General features: G+C 46.7%; 2 protein-coding genes and 1 long non-coding RNA gene across 10 annotated transcripts in view; 2 read left to right on the top strand and 1 right to left on the bottom strand.

Moving 5' to 3' along the window:
* The window catches only part of LOC108291116, a 26,681-nt gene extending 18,750 nt beyond the window's left edge, over window positions 1–7,931 (bottom strand). Inside the window, exons 1-2 of the long non-coding RNA XR_005197233.1 lie at window positions 7,570–7,931; window positions 7,166–7,291 (exon numbers count right to left, since the gene is read on the bottom strand). This is a non-coding gene — a long non-coding RNA (uncharacterized LOC108291116). The remainder of the gene's footprint in view (window positions 1–7,165; window positions 7,292–7,569) is intronic.
* On the top strand, window positions 5,844–8,757 carry TMEM139 (transmembrane protein 139). 5 transcript variants are annotated; one of them, XM_037732370.1, is made up of 4 exons: window positions 5,844–6,425; window positions 6,851–6,897; window positions 7,609–7,655; window positions 7,877–8,757. In XM_037732370.1, the coding sequence occupies exons 1-4, from the start codon at window positions 6,161–6,163 to the stop codon at window positions 8,271–8,273; spliced, it is 756 nt and encodes a 251-aa protein (XP_037588298.1). In that variant the 5' UTR covers window positions 5,844–6,160; the 3' UTR covers window positions 8,274–8,757. The 5 variants fall into 5 exon arrangements, with proteins under 5 accessions (XP_037588298.1, XP_017366800.2, XP_037588301.1 ...); XM_017511311.2 differs by having other exon boundaries at window positions 5,846–6,425; window positions 6,800–6,897; XM_037732373.1 differs by having other exon boundaries at window positions 5,854–6,425; window positions 7,394–7,655.
* A 1,345-nt stretch (window positions 8,758–10,102) lies between these two features.
* The window catches only part of CASP2 (caspase 2), a 19,070-nt gene continuing 14,469 nt past the window's right edge, over window positions 10,103–14,703 (top strand). For 3 of the 4 annotated variants that reach the window (XR_005197232.1, XM_017511302.2, XM_037732369.1), the window contains exons 1-4: window positions 10,103–10,271; window positions 13,769–13,919; window positions 14,214–14,381; window positions 14,531–14,612. Coding sequence is in view for 3 of the 4 variants with exons in the window: in XM_017511302.2 (XP_017366791.1) it covers window positions 10,198–10,271; window positions 13,769–13,919; window positions 14,214–14,381; window positions 14,531–14,612 (475 nt within the window). In the remaining variant the exon portion in view is untranslated. Of the gene's footprint in view, window positions 10,272–10,858; window positions 10,953–13,768; window positions 13,920–14,213; window positions 14,382–14,530; window positions 14,613–14,703 lie in introns of all 4 variants that reach the window. The other variant, XM_037732368.1, reaches the window with a different exon arrangement.

Genomic DNA, 14,703 nt, shown 5'->3' with positions numbered 1-14,703 from the left:
CCTCCCAAGTAGCTGGGACTACAGGCATGTGCCGCCATGCCCGGCTAATTTTTGTATTTTTAATAGAGATGGGGTTTCACTATGTTGGCCAGGCTGGTCTCGAACTCCTGACCCCATGATCCGCCCACCTAGGCCTCCCAAAGTGCTGGGATTACAGGTGTGAGCCACCGTGCCTGGCACATTATTACTTTTTCAGATACTGTGTTCTTTTTTTGTTGTTGTTTCTTTTTTTAAGACAGGGTCTTGCTTTGTCACCCAGGCTGGAGTTGTGGCACAGACATAGTTTTCTGCAACCTCGAAATCGGGCTCAGACAAGCCTCCCCAAACAGCCTCCCAAAGAGCTAGGATTACAGGCAGGTGCCACTGCACCTGGCTAATTTTTAATTTTGTGCGTGTGTAAAGACAGGGTCTCACTATGTTCCCAGGCTGTCAGATACTGTCTTTAATCACTGTTTAATTATTTCATATGCAGGTCTTATCTCTCTATCCATATCAGAAAATCCTGGAGAACATGATCAAATATGTTACCCCTCCTGGGTAGATGCCCTTAGAAGTTGGCACAGGGCTATGTACAATGTAGTAACAAACAAATGCTCCATGGCAAAATCGGGTCCCAGTGACAGAGTGGTGCCCCTCACTGGTCCCACACACAGTTGTGCCCATTACAGTCAGACCCAGACTCACTGTGCCTGTAGTTCCCCAAGCTGGAGGAGCCGGGTGGGAAAGGGTGATATACTTGGGTATAGTTTCATCAATTTGCAGATTAGAAACCAAAGCTCAGAAAGGTTAAGTAACTTGCCCAGGGTCACACTGCTAGCAAGTGGTAGAACTGAGATTTGAAACCAGGTTTGGCCTAAACACATGTGCTTAACTGCACTGCCTCCTGTTTGCTCATATTTACAGGCATATTCATGTGGAACTCTGTTGTCACTATTGGTAGACATTTCTAACAAACACAATGCTCTTTTTGTTGTTGTTACCCAGCAACAACCACACTCAGTTTCTCAAATTCCAGAAGCTTTTTGTGGCTTAGGGCTGAATATCTGAGTTAGACTGACTGCCTCAACCCCACTGTTCACTCAGTTCTTGCTTAGTGAACTTTGTACAATATTAAAACTAGTTGATGGGGGTGAAAGCATGTATTTATCCTTACATACTGGAGGATTTATTATTTGTTGGAAGCATTTCCATCTAGAAAATATCAATGTTGCTCATCCATGTCATGATAAACCATTTATCCACCTTCCTTACACATTTTGGAGAAACTGTGACTAAGATAATTAACGAATGGGAAAACATACCCAGCTGAATTAAAAGGTAAAGGTTCTGAGTTTCATTCTAACTAAAAAATATCATGTACTTTCTCTGAGCTTGTTTCCTCTTCTGCAAAATGAAAATGATAATCAGACAGCCCAAATGATTGTTAATAAGGATCAAATGAGAACGTGTCTGTGGGTCCAATCAATTGATTCTACGCAAAAGTATGTAACTATTGCCACTGATATCTTTTTAGAAGTCACTAGCAGTGTGTTGTATGCTTATTCAGTTTAAAGGGATCTATTTTATAGTTGCCTTCATGAAATGATAAAAGGTAAGCCTCCCGATACAGAGCTCACAATCTTCATTTCCCTAACCTGCCTTAAATGTCAATAACCTTAATTTACCTTCTGATAGTCTCCTTGACTGCCCTTGCTGTCTGAAGATCAGCCTTTTCTTAAGATGCCAAATGGTGAAGAAAAATAGCATCTAACCACCCCTCCAGAGAAGATCAGAATAATGATTCAGAATGCCTCTAGTGTTTTGTTAAATTATCATTTGAGAGCAGCCCAAGAGAGTGTTTAGAGAGGTATGGTATAGTGCTTAAGAGCCAGGATTATGGGTTCAGATCATGGTTTCAAATCCTGACTCCACCCTTGATTAGCTACCCACATTCCTCAAGTGTCTGACCACATCTATGAAGTGGACATAATCACAGTAACTACCTCTTAGTATAGCATACATATTTTAAATTACTTAATTTTTGTAAAGTATTTAACACAGTGAGGAGTATGCACAAAACATCCTATACATGTTGATTACAACTATAAAATACTCCCAGATTCTGAAACACAAAATCACAGAAATACAAAGCCACAGCAACAAGCACACAGTGGGAAGTAATAAGCTTGACTTCTCCCTCGTTCTCCTTGCCCTCCCACTTCCCTTCACCGTTATCTGCCCAAACAAGCTGGGAACAGTGGGCAGGGAGAAGTAATTCCATCTCCAGTAAGGTTTGCCAAGGCAGGCAAGTAGAAAGCGGAATGACAATTGAATTAAATGGTGCATTCCTGTTTTGCTAAGGATATTACCTTGATGAAGAAATAAAGGAAAGCAAAATCTTTGGGAAGCAATTTGGCCATATGCATTCAGGACAATAAAAACTTTCCTACTGCTTGTCTCTCGATAATGACATTTCTTAAAATTTATCCTGAGAAAATAATCCAAAACAAAAGGAAAATTATACCTAAGATGTTCACTGCATTATTTCTTAAACAGTTTTATTAAGGTGTGAAAAGAAAATAAATCTTGGGACCCCAAACTTACTAAGCCAAAGGGAAAAGTCAAGCTGGGAACTGGGTTGTGCAAATCTGCCTCCTATTTCGTTTTTTTGTTTTGCTTTGTTTTTTCTAATTTTTTTTTTTTTTTTTGAGGTGGAGTCTTACTCTTGCCCAGGCTGGATTGCAGTGGCACAATCTCAGCTCACTGCAAACTCTGTCTCCTGGGTTCAAGCAATTCTGCTGCCTCAGCCTCCCAAGTAGGTGGGATTATAAGCACACACCACCACACCAGCTAATTTTTATATTTTTAGTAAAGATGGAGTTTCACCATGTTGGCCAGGCTGGTCTCAAACTCCTGACCTCATGATCTGCCCACCTCCGCCTCCCAAAGTGCTGGGATTACAGGCGTGAGCCACCACGCCCAGCCCTGTTTTGCTTACTAAGCAAGATGGCTGCAAAGATGAAAAGCTACACACCTCCCTCACATTTTGCCCACAAGGAAATGTGGTCCCCAAGATCTTTACCCTAAAGCAGTTCAGCTAAAGTTCACCATGGCAATGTAAAGAGCTTATCTTCACAGGTGGGGGACACAGGACAGAACTGAAAGTCATCCCTCTGCCCACTGAGACAAATGCATATCTGACTGTTTCCTCTGTCCAATTGTCTACATTATCTTATGTAAAAATGCAGATTAACTGAGTGGAGACAAAGGCATGAATAACTGTTTTCCCCTACCCTCACCCCATGAAAATTGTGTATTTCTCAATGTCCTGCCATTACCCCTTTAAATACTGAAGTCGCCAAAATCATCTTAAAAGAAAGGCATAGACTTGTCTCCTGGGTGCACTTCCTTAACTTTGGCAAATAAATCTCCTAAAATGACTGAGACTTGCCTCAGTCATTTTCCTTGATTGATAAAGGTATAATTCATCCTTTTTTTTCTTTTGAGACGGAGTCTCGCTCTGTTGCCAGGCTGGAGTGCAGCGGCACAATTTTGGCTCAGCTCACTACAACCTCTGCCTCCTGGGTTCAAGCAATTCTCCTGCCTCAGCCTCTGGAGTAGCTAGGACTACAGGCAGGTTCTACAATGCCCAGCTAATTTTTGCATTCTTAGTAGAGATGGGGTTTCACCATGTTGACCAGGATAGTATCTATCTCTTAATCTCATGATCCACCTGCCTAGGACTCCCAAAGTGCTGGAATTACAGGCGTGAGCCACCACGCCTGGCCAATTCATTCTTTTAAAGTACACAATGCAGTGGGGTTTTTAAAGAACTATTCACAGAGTTGTGCAAATATCACCATTATGTAATTTTAAAACATTTTCACCACCCCAGTATGAAACGCATTTGCAGTTACCGTCGATTTCTCCCTCTGCCTCCCCACCCCTGGCAACTTCTAATCTACTTTCTGTCTTTTGCATTGTTATTTTTAAATTAATTTTTGAGACAGGGTCTCACTCTGCTGCCCAGGCTGGAATGCAGTGCATGATCATGGCTCACTGAAGCCACAACCTCCATGGTTCAAGCAATCCTCCCACCTCAGCCTCCTGAGTAGCTAGAACTACAGGCGTGCACTACTACCCCAGCTAATTTTGGGTTCTTTTTTTTTTTTTTGGCATGATCACAACTCACTGCGGCCTCAACTTCCAGGGCTAGAGCAATACTCCCACTTCAGCCTCCTGAGTAGCTGGAACTATAGGTGCACAGCACTACACCCAGCTAATTTTTGTATTATTTTTGGAGAGACATGGTTTTGTCATGTTGCCCAGGCTCATCTCAAACTCCTGTGCTCAAGCAATCCGCCCACCTTGGCCTCCCAAAGTGTTGGGATTACAGGCATGACCACGCCCACCCTGCATTATTTTTAATGGCCAAAAATATTGAGTGAAATAGGTTCAGTGTTATTGAGCAATGTATCATGAGGATATATTAATCAAATTACGGCATATGGATTCAACAAAATATTACATGGCTATTTGAAATTACTACAATAAAGTCTTTATCAAGGTGAAATATATACTATATAAAGTATAAAACTTTTAAAAGATACAAAGTGGTGAGTATATTCTGGTTTGCATGTGGACAGCCTGAAAGAAATATATAAACATTTAAATGGCCATGTTAGGATAATAAGATGGTAGGTAATTTTTTTTCTTTAGCTTTTAAATATTGTCATGTTTTATTTTTTAACAAATACAATTTTTAAAAGTTGATTTTACATTACTGGAATTGAGAATGTGTGAATGGGCACAGCCAGTCAGCAGTCTAGCCTCTCCAGCTGGGATCCAGTTCTTATCTATTGTACCCTCCTTCAGGCAACCAAGAGCCTTAAGCTACAAAGGTTCTTCCTCTCCCAGACTCTCCCTTTACACTTCAGGCCCATCCTCTTTGGCTCCTTGCCACTTACCCTACACCTTCCCATTCCCACAACTCACTCCTTAACAAAGCCCCCTTTCCTATCACACACACCAATGACCCTTGGCCAATTTCCTTCTATTCATGTTAACTGTAAACTGCACTCCTGATTCCAGCTGTACTTTCCCCTTCTGAGCAGAACAGTGAGGAAACTGGCTGATACAAAACAACAATCCTTTCACTCCCGGGCCTACTTTGCATAGAGACATGCCTCATTTAGACACCCACAGCCTTCCTGTTGTGTCTCCTTCCTCTCTCCACTATTGATATGGGGCCCTGGGACCGAGATTCTTCAATATCCCACCAGTGACCACACATATATACCACCACTACAGACACAGTTATCCTCATTCTCTCTCTTTCTCTCTCTCTCTCTCTCTCTCTCTCTCACACACACACACACCATCTGCTATGCTCCTCCACCCCAGCTGTCCCTGGGGAGCCTGTATTGGATTTGTGCCCCATCATCTGCAGCTCCTCTCGGTCTGTCTGTTGGTCATGCTCTGAAGGAATGGAGCCCAGTCTTGTCCATCCTCTGGCTCAAATAAAACGTATGCTTCTACCCACTCTCCACTTCCAAGCACCTACCCCACTCGGACTTAACTGCCTGACTCACAACTAAAAGGAATGGCTTTTGGATCTTCACAGGTGTGAGGCCTGGTGAGAGGGGAGCCTTCTAGTTAATGAGCACCTACCATGTGTCAGGAACCATGTTACTTTCTGGGATTCAGAGATGATTAAAACTAATCATGCACCTTGAGAAACTCACAGTGGAAGGAAAATCAGTAAGCAGAAAAATGCTAGATAGCCAGGTAAATGCTGGGACAAATTTAGGAAGGAATGCTGTGGATATACTGGAGGCAGGCTCCAAAGCAGGCATCACCTCAGAGGTGGATTTTGAAGTTTCAAGAGCTAACTGGGTCAAGAGGTATACACACAAACACTTCCGACAGGTCTGCAGAAAACGGTGAGTCCCCAAAAATAGCAGCTGGGCTATTCCATGCCCAGGATAGCAGGATACACTATTCCATGCCCACACCGTTGCTTCCTGTGTGCAATGCACCGTGTGATGATCTACAGAGATTAAATAAGCCATGGTCTGCTCCCAGTCACTTGGGAGGGAGCTACAAAATAAATTACCCAAAGAGAAGGCAAAGTACCTAGAGCTGTAATTAACATACAATATGGGCTGAGAGGGAAAGGTTAATGCTAACTCTGGTCCTAAGTACAAAGATCACTGGGAGTAAGAGGTGTACTCTCTTTAGGGCACAGCATGGGTGGGTGGAGAGAGTAAAAACCAGAACAAATCAAGGTGCAGCGGGTTGCAGGTCAGCCTTAGGGGAAAAAGGGGTGGAGACTGGCTGGGCTAGAACCAGGGATTGGGCAGAGAAAGAGGGTGGGGCCAGTGGGCTCCTCCTACCCACTCCCACCCCTCCTGCCGCCATCTACTTTCTGCAGTCTGTGGAGACAGGTGAGCCAGGAACTCCTGAGACAGGTGTGGGTGTGAGGGTCGGGAGGGTCATGGGATTGGGACCGAGGTATGAGGAGGGAATCTGCAATTCCTTGCTATACAGAGCTCTGGCAACTTCTGGCAGCCTGCTTTTGGGGTATGGGCTGCCTCGGGTTGTTGCTGTTTCAGAGGAAAGAACAGGGTTCCCCTGCCCTCTGCCTCCCAGCTGCTGGACTAACTCCTAGCAGGAAACTTGTAAACTGAGTTTAGCGAGTTAGGATCAGCAGAGGGTAGAGGAAGGCCCTGGCACATGTGGAGTCCAGAAGAGGACAGAAGTGATCAGGGCCTCTGGCCACTGTGCTGGGCCTTTGCCTGTACGATTCTTTCTCGAGCAGTTGTGTCCCTGTGTCTTTGGTGTGCCTGTGTGCACTTTCTCCCTCCACCAGGAGCATGGGCTGACACCGGAGGAAAGGAAAAAAGGGAGTCAGACAGGGTAAGTGGGGCTCCCTCCCCTCTTCTCTCTCTTAACGGGGCTGGATTGAGGGCTGGGAGGTGGGGAGTGGAGATCCAGTAGGAACAATCACAGAGGGAGGGCAGGGCCTGGCCCATCACCTGAATTCCAGAGATGCCAGTGTGCACTGAAGCCCCAGACAGGGTGTGCCCAGAACCGGATCCTGGATGGTGGAGAGGGACAGAGCTGGAAGGGAGACTGCAGGGAAGGGAAAAGGAAAGAAGGCAGAGCCATGACACAGTCAACTTACAGAATGGCTGGAAGTCAAGGCTCCTGGGCTGGTTTCCTGGCTATTCCACACACGCCAAGACCTAGAGAGATTTGTGGAGCTGGAGGGGACTCTGCAGATTATTTATTTGATTTGAGACTGAAGAACCTAGAAACCAAACAAAGAAATATCATATGGCTACTTTGGTATCTGACACAGCCATGACACCAATTGCTAGTGTAGACACAATAGCTGTGTGTCTTTTTGCAGGAGCCTGGGGAGGGGCCATGGTGCCAATTCACTTACTGGGGAGACTGGAGAAGCCACTTCTCCTCCTGTGCTGCGCCTCCTTCCTACTGGGGCTGGCTTTGCTGGGCGTAAAGCCAGACATCAGCCCCATTGCTTATTTCTTTCTCACATTGGGTGGCTTCTTCTTGTTTGCCTACCTCCTGGTCCGGTTTCTGGAATGGGGTCTTCGGTTCCAGCTCCAATCAATGCAGACTGAGAGCCCAGGGCCCTCAGGCAATGCACGGTGAGTTAAGGGGTGGGTATCATGAGAGGAATACACCTTGGGCCCATCCTCCCTCTTCCTGTAGTCTCTGAGGCATAGAGTCTCCAGTTTCCTCTGTCACTGGTATCAGCGGGAGGAGGAGGCAGGGGCCAACAGAGGATCTTTTGCCCGAGGCAGACAAAAAAAGGAAAAAAGGGCTTCTTTCATGAAAGCCACCAATGACCTTATTTCTCCTCCCTCAGGGACAACGAAGCCTTTGAAGTGCCAGTCTATGAAGAGGCCGTGGTGGTGCTGGAATCCCAGTGCCTCCCTCAACAGCTGGACCAACCACCCCCCTACAGCACTGTTGTGATACCTCCAGCACCTGAGGAGGGACAACCTAGCCATCCAGAGGGGTCCAGGAGAGGACTGGAGAGGCGAATGGCCTCAGAGGGGTCTATGGCCCAGGAAGGAAGCCCTGGAAGAACGCCAATCAGCCTCCGGCTTCGGGGACCACGGGCTGTGTCCACTGCTCCTGACCTGCAGAGTTTGGGGGAACTCCCCAGATTAGAGCCTCTGACTCCACCCCCTGCCTATGATGTCTGCTTTGGTCACCCTGATGACAGTGTTTTTTATGAAGACAACTGGCCACCCCCTTAAACGACTCTCCCAAGATTTCTCTTCTCTCCACACCGGACCTACTCTTTCATTTGATCAACGTTTTCCAGTGCCTACTATGTGTCAGAAACAGTGTTTCTGCCTGGACATCATAAATGGGGACTTGAACTCTCAGAAGAGTCAGGCCACAGTAAGCCCTCCCCAGTTGAGATGTGGGTGGCATAATTTGAGTCTTCTGGAAACATTTGGTGACCTACCCCATATCCAGTATTTCCTGCATTAGATTGAGGATGAAGTAGAGAGGTAATCCAGAGAAGGTGGAGAAGGAAGAATTAACATCCAAGAGGCAGCTATTGCTTCTGTTCCAGGTACTGTTAGAGCTGTTAGATCCCTTAGGCTTGCCAGTTTTGTGAGTTATTATTGAAAAGTGAGGATTCCAAGAGTCAGAGGAATTTGATAATGTGCATGAGGGCACACTGCTAGTAACAGCATTAAAATAACTTGAATGAACTCCTGATCCCAAAGCGTATTGCGTTTTCTTTCCTTTTTTTTTTTTCTCACTCTTGCAACCAGGCTGGAGTGCAGTGGTACCATCTCGGCTCACTGCAACCTCTGCCTCCCGAGGTTCAAGCGATTCTCTTGCCTCAGCCTCCGGAGTAGCAGAGTAGCTGGGATTACAAGTGCACGACACCACGCCTGGCTAATTTTTGTATTTTTAGTAGAGATGGGGTTTCACCGTGTTGGTCAGGCTGGTCTCGAACACCCGACCTTGTATCCACCTGCCTCGGCCTCCCAAAGTGCTGGGATTACAGGCGTGAGCCACCGCGCCCGGCCACCTTTTGTTTTCAACACAAAATAACAGGAAGCCAAGCCACCTGCATGTCTCCCAATCCCTGTCTAGGGACAGCTGCTGGTGCGGAGTGGAAAACTTCCCATACACAGAATGGGGGGCCAACTGTGTCTACAGAGAGGTGGGCTGAGCATGAGCACCCATGTTCCCCAGCCTCCTGGAGGAGCAAAGTCAGTCAAAGCTCTGGTGATCCCTGCTCCGAGTGGGTAGCAGTGACTGTACCACTCCTGCCCAGGGGCTAAAGAGCAGTCCCCATCCTATCTGAACACAGTGGAGTCAGTGGCCCTAGGTGGGCGGACTTCCAGTTTTGACAATGGTGTGTATGAAGGCCAGAAAGAGGGAAACGTGAGCTTTCTGGAGAGGAGATTCCCTCTTGAATCATCCATTATGCAGCCCCAGGGCCACTTGCAAAGCGTCTCCAATCGCTTCTGCCTCACTCCTGCGCTCAGACCTTTAGGCTTTTACTCCAGCCGCGGGTCCTGCTTCCCGAGATCACAATATTGAGCACCAGATTTCCTGGACTTGGGTGCCGCCGCTGCGATGCAGGTTTCGGCCGCTGGAAGCTGCTAAACCATAGCTGACGCCGCCTCCCAGCCAGCCTTCCTTCCCTGCGCCGGCATCTGTCCAGCGCCTGGTCGCGCTCTCAGTCTCCTCCACAGCCTGACCCCAACAGTTCGCTTCAATAAAGCAAAACTCCAGCCACGCCCGTCTCCGTGAAGTTATCGCTATAGGCGGGGCAGGGGGCGCAGGAGGCCCCGGGAAGATTTCCGCGGGAATCGAAAACCAATCGGATTCCCAGGCCGGACGCAGCACACCCGCCCGCCCCCGCTCTTTTCCCGCCCAGCTCTGTTCCCTCCTTGCCTCTTCCCTTTCCGCCGAGCTCTCCCGCTTCACCCCATTGGACCCCGCGGCTGCCGCGAGAGTTCTGCGCCTGCGCACGCACCGGCCCCCGGGGGGGGGGGGGGGGGAAGGGTGGGGTGGCGTGGGCGCGCGACGGCGCGCAGGCGCAGGCGCGGTGTGTGTCCGCGGCTAGGGGAGGGATGTGGGGTAAGCGACGGCCTCCGGTGTGTTTGCGCTGTGGGCGGTGCACATCACAGAGCCCACGAAAGGCGGGAGATGGCGGCGCCAAGCGCGGAGTCCCGGTCCACCCTCCAGCACAAGAGGCTGATGGCCGCTGATATGGGGCGCAGGTAAGTGGGAATGGGTCTTAAGGCTCCTTAGCGGAGCCCAGGCAAGGGGAGCGTGGGCCTCAGGCGTACGGCCCTGCAGCCCCCTCCTCTCGGAGCCCCTGAAAGCAGCCTTGTCCGAGCTTCCTGCCAAGCGTGGAAAGCCCGGTAGAGCCAGTTCGTGCCTGACTCCGCGCACTAGCGCGCGGGCGGACCTCTTGGCCTTGTCCCTCGTGGGAAAAGACTGCCCCAGCCTTTCTTCGTCCAACCCACGAGGGTTCTGAATAAGGGGAGCTCTTTGCAGTCCTGCCGGATCTTGGCTTCTCTTGAAGATTCCCCATTCTTTCCTCTGGCTCCCTTATGAGGGAAACTGTAAGTTGACTATACACTGTCCCCTTAAAAACTGACGAGACCTGCAGACCTCGGTGCTCTGCCTGATCTGCATTTGATTTGTGTCGACTGTATCATGATCTGCATGGCTTTGCATATGATTACCATATTTTCAAAGAAGTCAATAAAGGGTTTGGAAATTGAGTACTTTTGACAGGACAAAGGGGTTCTTGTGGCTCCAAGTGTCCATGCCTCTGCCTGGTCATTCCATTTCATGGCAGGCATCACCCAAGAGAACATTGTAATGCCTCCTGCTCGAGACCGAAGATTAAGGTCTTCGTGAAGGGAACCTGTAGAAGAACACAGAATTAAAACGTAGAAACCCCTGTGGTTGTCCTTTACCCCCCCTCCCCTTCCAGTTGTGTCCCAAAATTGTCTGATTGGAAACTTTTGTAATATTCACATTAAATTCTCTGGAGTAGAGGAAGGAACAGGTGTGCAGAGTGGGTGATACTTCAGATTAAAACTAAAATCTCTTTGTGTCTTTGGATCTAAAGTGAGTGTTCTATAGACAGCACATAGATGATCATGTGTTCTTATCAATTTAGCTAATTTTGCCTTCCCATCAAAGAGGTTAATCCATTTACCCAAAAGGTAATCATTTATAATGGGCCATGTGCAGTGGCTCACGCCTGTAATCCCAGTACTTTGGGAGGCCAAGGCAGGTGGATTGCTTGAGACCAAGAGTTTGAGACCAGCCTGACCTGGTGAAACCCCATCTCTACTAAAAATACAAAAATAGGCCAGGTGTAGTGGCTTGAATTTTCAAATTCAAGTCTGAGGCCAGAGGCGGTGGCTCACACCTGTAATCCCAGCACTTTAAGAGGCCGAGGCGGGTGGATCACCTGAGGTCAGTAGTTCGAGACCAGCCTGACCAACATGAAGAAACCCCGTCTCTACTAAAAATACAAAATTAGCCAGGTGTGATGGCATGTGCCTGTAATCCCAGCTACTCAGGAGGCTGAGGCAGGAGAATCCCTTGAACCCGAGAGGCGGAGGTTTTGGTGAGCCAAGATTGGGCCATTGCATTCCAGCCTGGGCAACAAGAGCAAAACTCCATCTGAAAAAAAAAAAAAAAAGAAAAGAAAACAAAATTCAAGTCTGGAACTCGAGAGTTAAATCTAAATCAGTAACTTGCAAGTATGGGTGAGATTACCTAGGTAAAGACTCTTTGAGGGGGCGTCCCTAATGGAATATTAACATTAAGGGCAGTCCAAAGGCCCTCTAAAGAAAAGAGGAGCTGGGTAAGCAGAGAGAAGACACCAAGAGAATGATGTCATGGAAACCAGGGGAAGAGAATGATTTAAGGAGCAAATACTTCTGGTAAACTAAAGGAGGAAAACTGTGGCATCATTGGTTGGTATCCCAGCTGCAGTGTTATATATCATCACTATTCCTGCTTTGATCTATTTGAAAGTGATTCATTCTTAAATGGGGTTTTGATTTCTATAGCTTTTGTTCTTGTAGCCAGTTTTTACTGAAAGTCTGGGGTAACGGAAATATTACAGTAAAAAGAAGGAAAAATGGAGTTTCAGACTCACTTTTCCAAACTCAGATTCATTGGCTGCTTCCAACCCACTTCCTCTGCTTTGCTATTCTACCTGCTCCCTTAGGTCTCTTGGTTCCTCCAAGACCCTGTGTTTCCCTCTTCTTATTATTTTATTTTATATTATTTTATTTGAGATGGAGTCTCTCTGTGTTGCCCAGGCTGGAGTGCAGTGGCACGATCTTGGCTCACTGCAACCTCCGCCTTCTGGGTTCAAGCAATTCTCCTGACTCAGCCTCCCAAGTAGCTGGGACTACAGGCATGCACCACCAGACTCAGGTAATTTTTTGTAGTTTTAGTAGAGACAGGGTTTTAACCATGTTGGCCAGGCTGGTCCCAAACTCCTGACCTCAGGTGATCTGCCCATCTCAGCCTCCCAGAGTGCTGGGATTACAGACGTGAGCCACCATTCCTGGCCTCCCCTCATTTTTTAACACCTTAGAAATCAGGATGCATTTTAGAGTTTTTAAGTTATAAACTGAAGTTATATCTTCACTGCTATCACGTGCCACCCTTACAGTCGTTACATATTTGGAAACTGACTGGGCAGGCTAGAGAACTCCGGATTTATGTAAACTAGGCATATAGATGACATATATTGGTAATAGGATTATTTCAGTTTATAAGCAGAAGCTGATCTCTTTGCAAGCCCGTAGCAAAATTAGCTGGAGGTGACAGCATGTGCCTATAGTCCCAGCTACGTGAGAGGCTGAGGCAGGAGGATCGCTTGAGTCCAGGAGTTCTAGGCTATAGTATTATGTGCTATGCCAGTTGAGTGTCCACACTAAGTTCATCATCAATGTGGTGGTGATATCCTGGGAGCCAGGGTCCACCAGGTTGCCTAAGGAAGGGTGAACCAGCCCAGGTGGGAAACAGAGCTAGTGAAAACTTCTGTGCTGACCTGTAATGGTATCATACCTGTGAATAGCCACTACACTCCAACCTCGGTTTCATAGTGAGACCCTGTCTCTTTTAAAGTAAATAAATAAGTACCTATCACTGTGACTTTGTGTCATACTTTCTGCTTATCCACATCTTAACAGGATTCTGATCATTTCTAATGCCATTTTGTCACTGGAACTTAAAAAAACATGTAATTATATTACTAGTATCTGTCTCATTTACTTTCTGTTAAAGCCATTGGCTTGAGTTTTTGCCATAGCATTATTTTAGTACTCATCCAAGATAATTATACACATAAATCACTTTCAGCAGCTTAGATAAATAATGGGAGATGTTTTCTGAAATAATTCTCTTAATTGAAATTGGTCTATCAGAGAAGTATTCCTTCTCATGAATATTGTGCTTGGGGATATTATTTTGCTTAAGATAGATATTTCCCTCCCCTAGTCAGACCATTCATCTCAGATGATGTCAGCTGAACATAAACCATAGAGAATTAGAGATTTTTTTATGATCAATGTGCTTAGTACATCTTTGATTTAACCATTCAATAAATATGCATAATCTTGGTTATCGTAAGTCTTATTAGTCTTTTTGTTCTTCTGACTCATGCCTCTTCCACTCCACTCTTCTGTGCCAAATCTTGTGCTTGATAGCCTTTCCCTCTCCCTTTTATCTGTAGGATATTGGGAGTGTATGGCATGCATCCTGACCATCAGGAAACTCTAAAAAAGAACCGAGTGGTGCTAGCCAAACAGCTGTTGCTGAGTGAACTGTTAGAACATCTTCTGGAGAAGGACATCATCACCTTGGAAATGAGGGAGCTCATTCAGGTATGTGGAGGCAAAAGAGAGAAGATAAATAGATCATCGGGGTGAGAACAGCATGACAAAATACAGAAAGGATATCATACCTTTCTAAGAAAATGGAAATACCCTTCTGCCTTAGAGCATTTGACAGAAATGATATATAATTCAAGAATAATAGGAAGGACTTCACCCAAACATACTATTCCTGTAAAAAGAATTCTTGAGATGGATGAGGACACTACCAGGAAGCTCAAGTGGGGAAACAGAATGATAGCTAGAGAAATAAATAGGATTTTATGTTTTATTTTTGTGTCTTAGGCCAAAGTGGGCAGTTTCAGCCAGAATGTGGAACTCCTCAACTTGCTGCCCAAGAGGGGTCCCCAAGCTTTTGATGCCTTCTGTGAAGCACTGAGGGAGACCAAGCAAGGCCATCTGGAGGATATGTTGCTCACCACCCTCTCTGGGCTTCAGCGTGTACTCCCGCCGGTACGGAGCCCTAGAAATCTGGCGTGTTGGGAAGGGTTAGTTTGACTGGAAAGGACTTTGAAAGTCAGGGTAGGGGAGACTAGATTTTGTTGGATTTGGACCGGACCACCTCCCTAAGGTCTATCGTCATGAGTTTTGATTTCTTACAGTTGAGCTGTGACTACGACTTGAGTCTCCCTTTCCCGATGTGTGAGTCCTGTCCCCCTCACAAGAAGCACCACCTGTCGACAGGTGAGAATTGATGGAATAAAAGGGGTCCCAGATTGACTTCCCCTTTCTTGTCTGGTATCTGGCTTTGCCCTAACATGAGCCTTTTTTTTTT

This window comes from Cebus imitator, unplaced genomic scaffold (assembly GCF_001604975.1).
Source record: "Cebus imitator isolate Cc_AM_T3 unplaced genomic scaffold, Cebus_imitator-1.0 Scaffold446, whole genome shotgun sequence".
Classification (NCBI taxonomy): domain Eukaryota; kingdom Metazoa; phylum Chordata; class Mammalia; order Primates; family Cebidae; genus Cebus; species Cebus imitator.
This window is presented reverse-complemented; position numbering and strand designations above follow the sequence as displayed.

Coding starts and splice junctions, on each gene's coding strand:
- TMEM139 (XM_017511311.2), top strand. CDS start 6,161: ATGCTAACTCTGGTCCTAAGTACAAAGATCACTGGGAGTAAGAGGTGT. Junction 6,426..6,799: donor TCTGCAGTCTGTGGAGACAG/GTGAGCCAGGAA, acceptor TTTCTCGAGCAG/TTGTGTCCCTGTGTCTTTGG. Junction 7,656..7,876: donor GGGCCCTCAGGCAATGCACG/GTGAGTTAAGGG, acceptor CTCCTCCCTCAG/GGACAACGAAGCCTTTGAAG.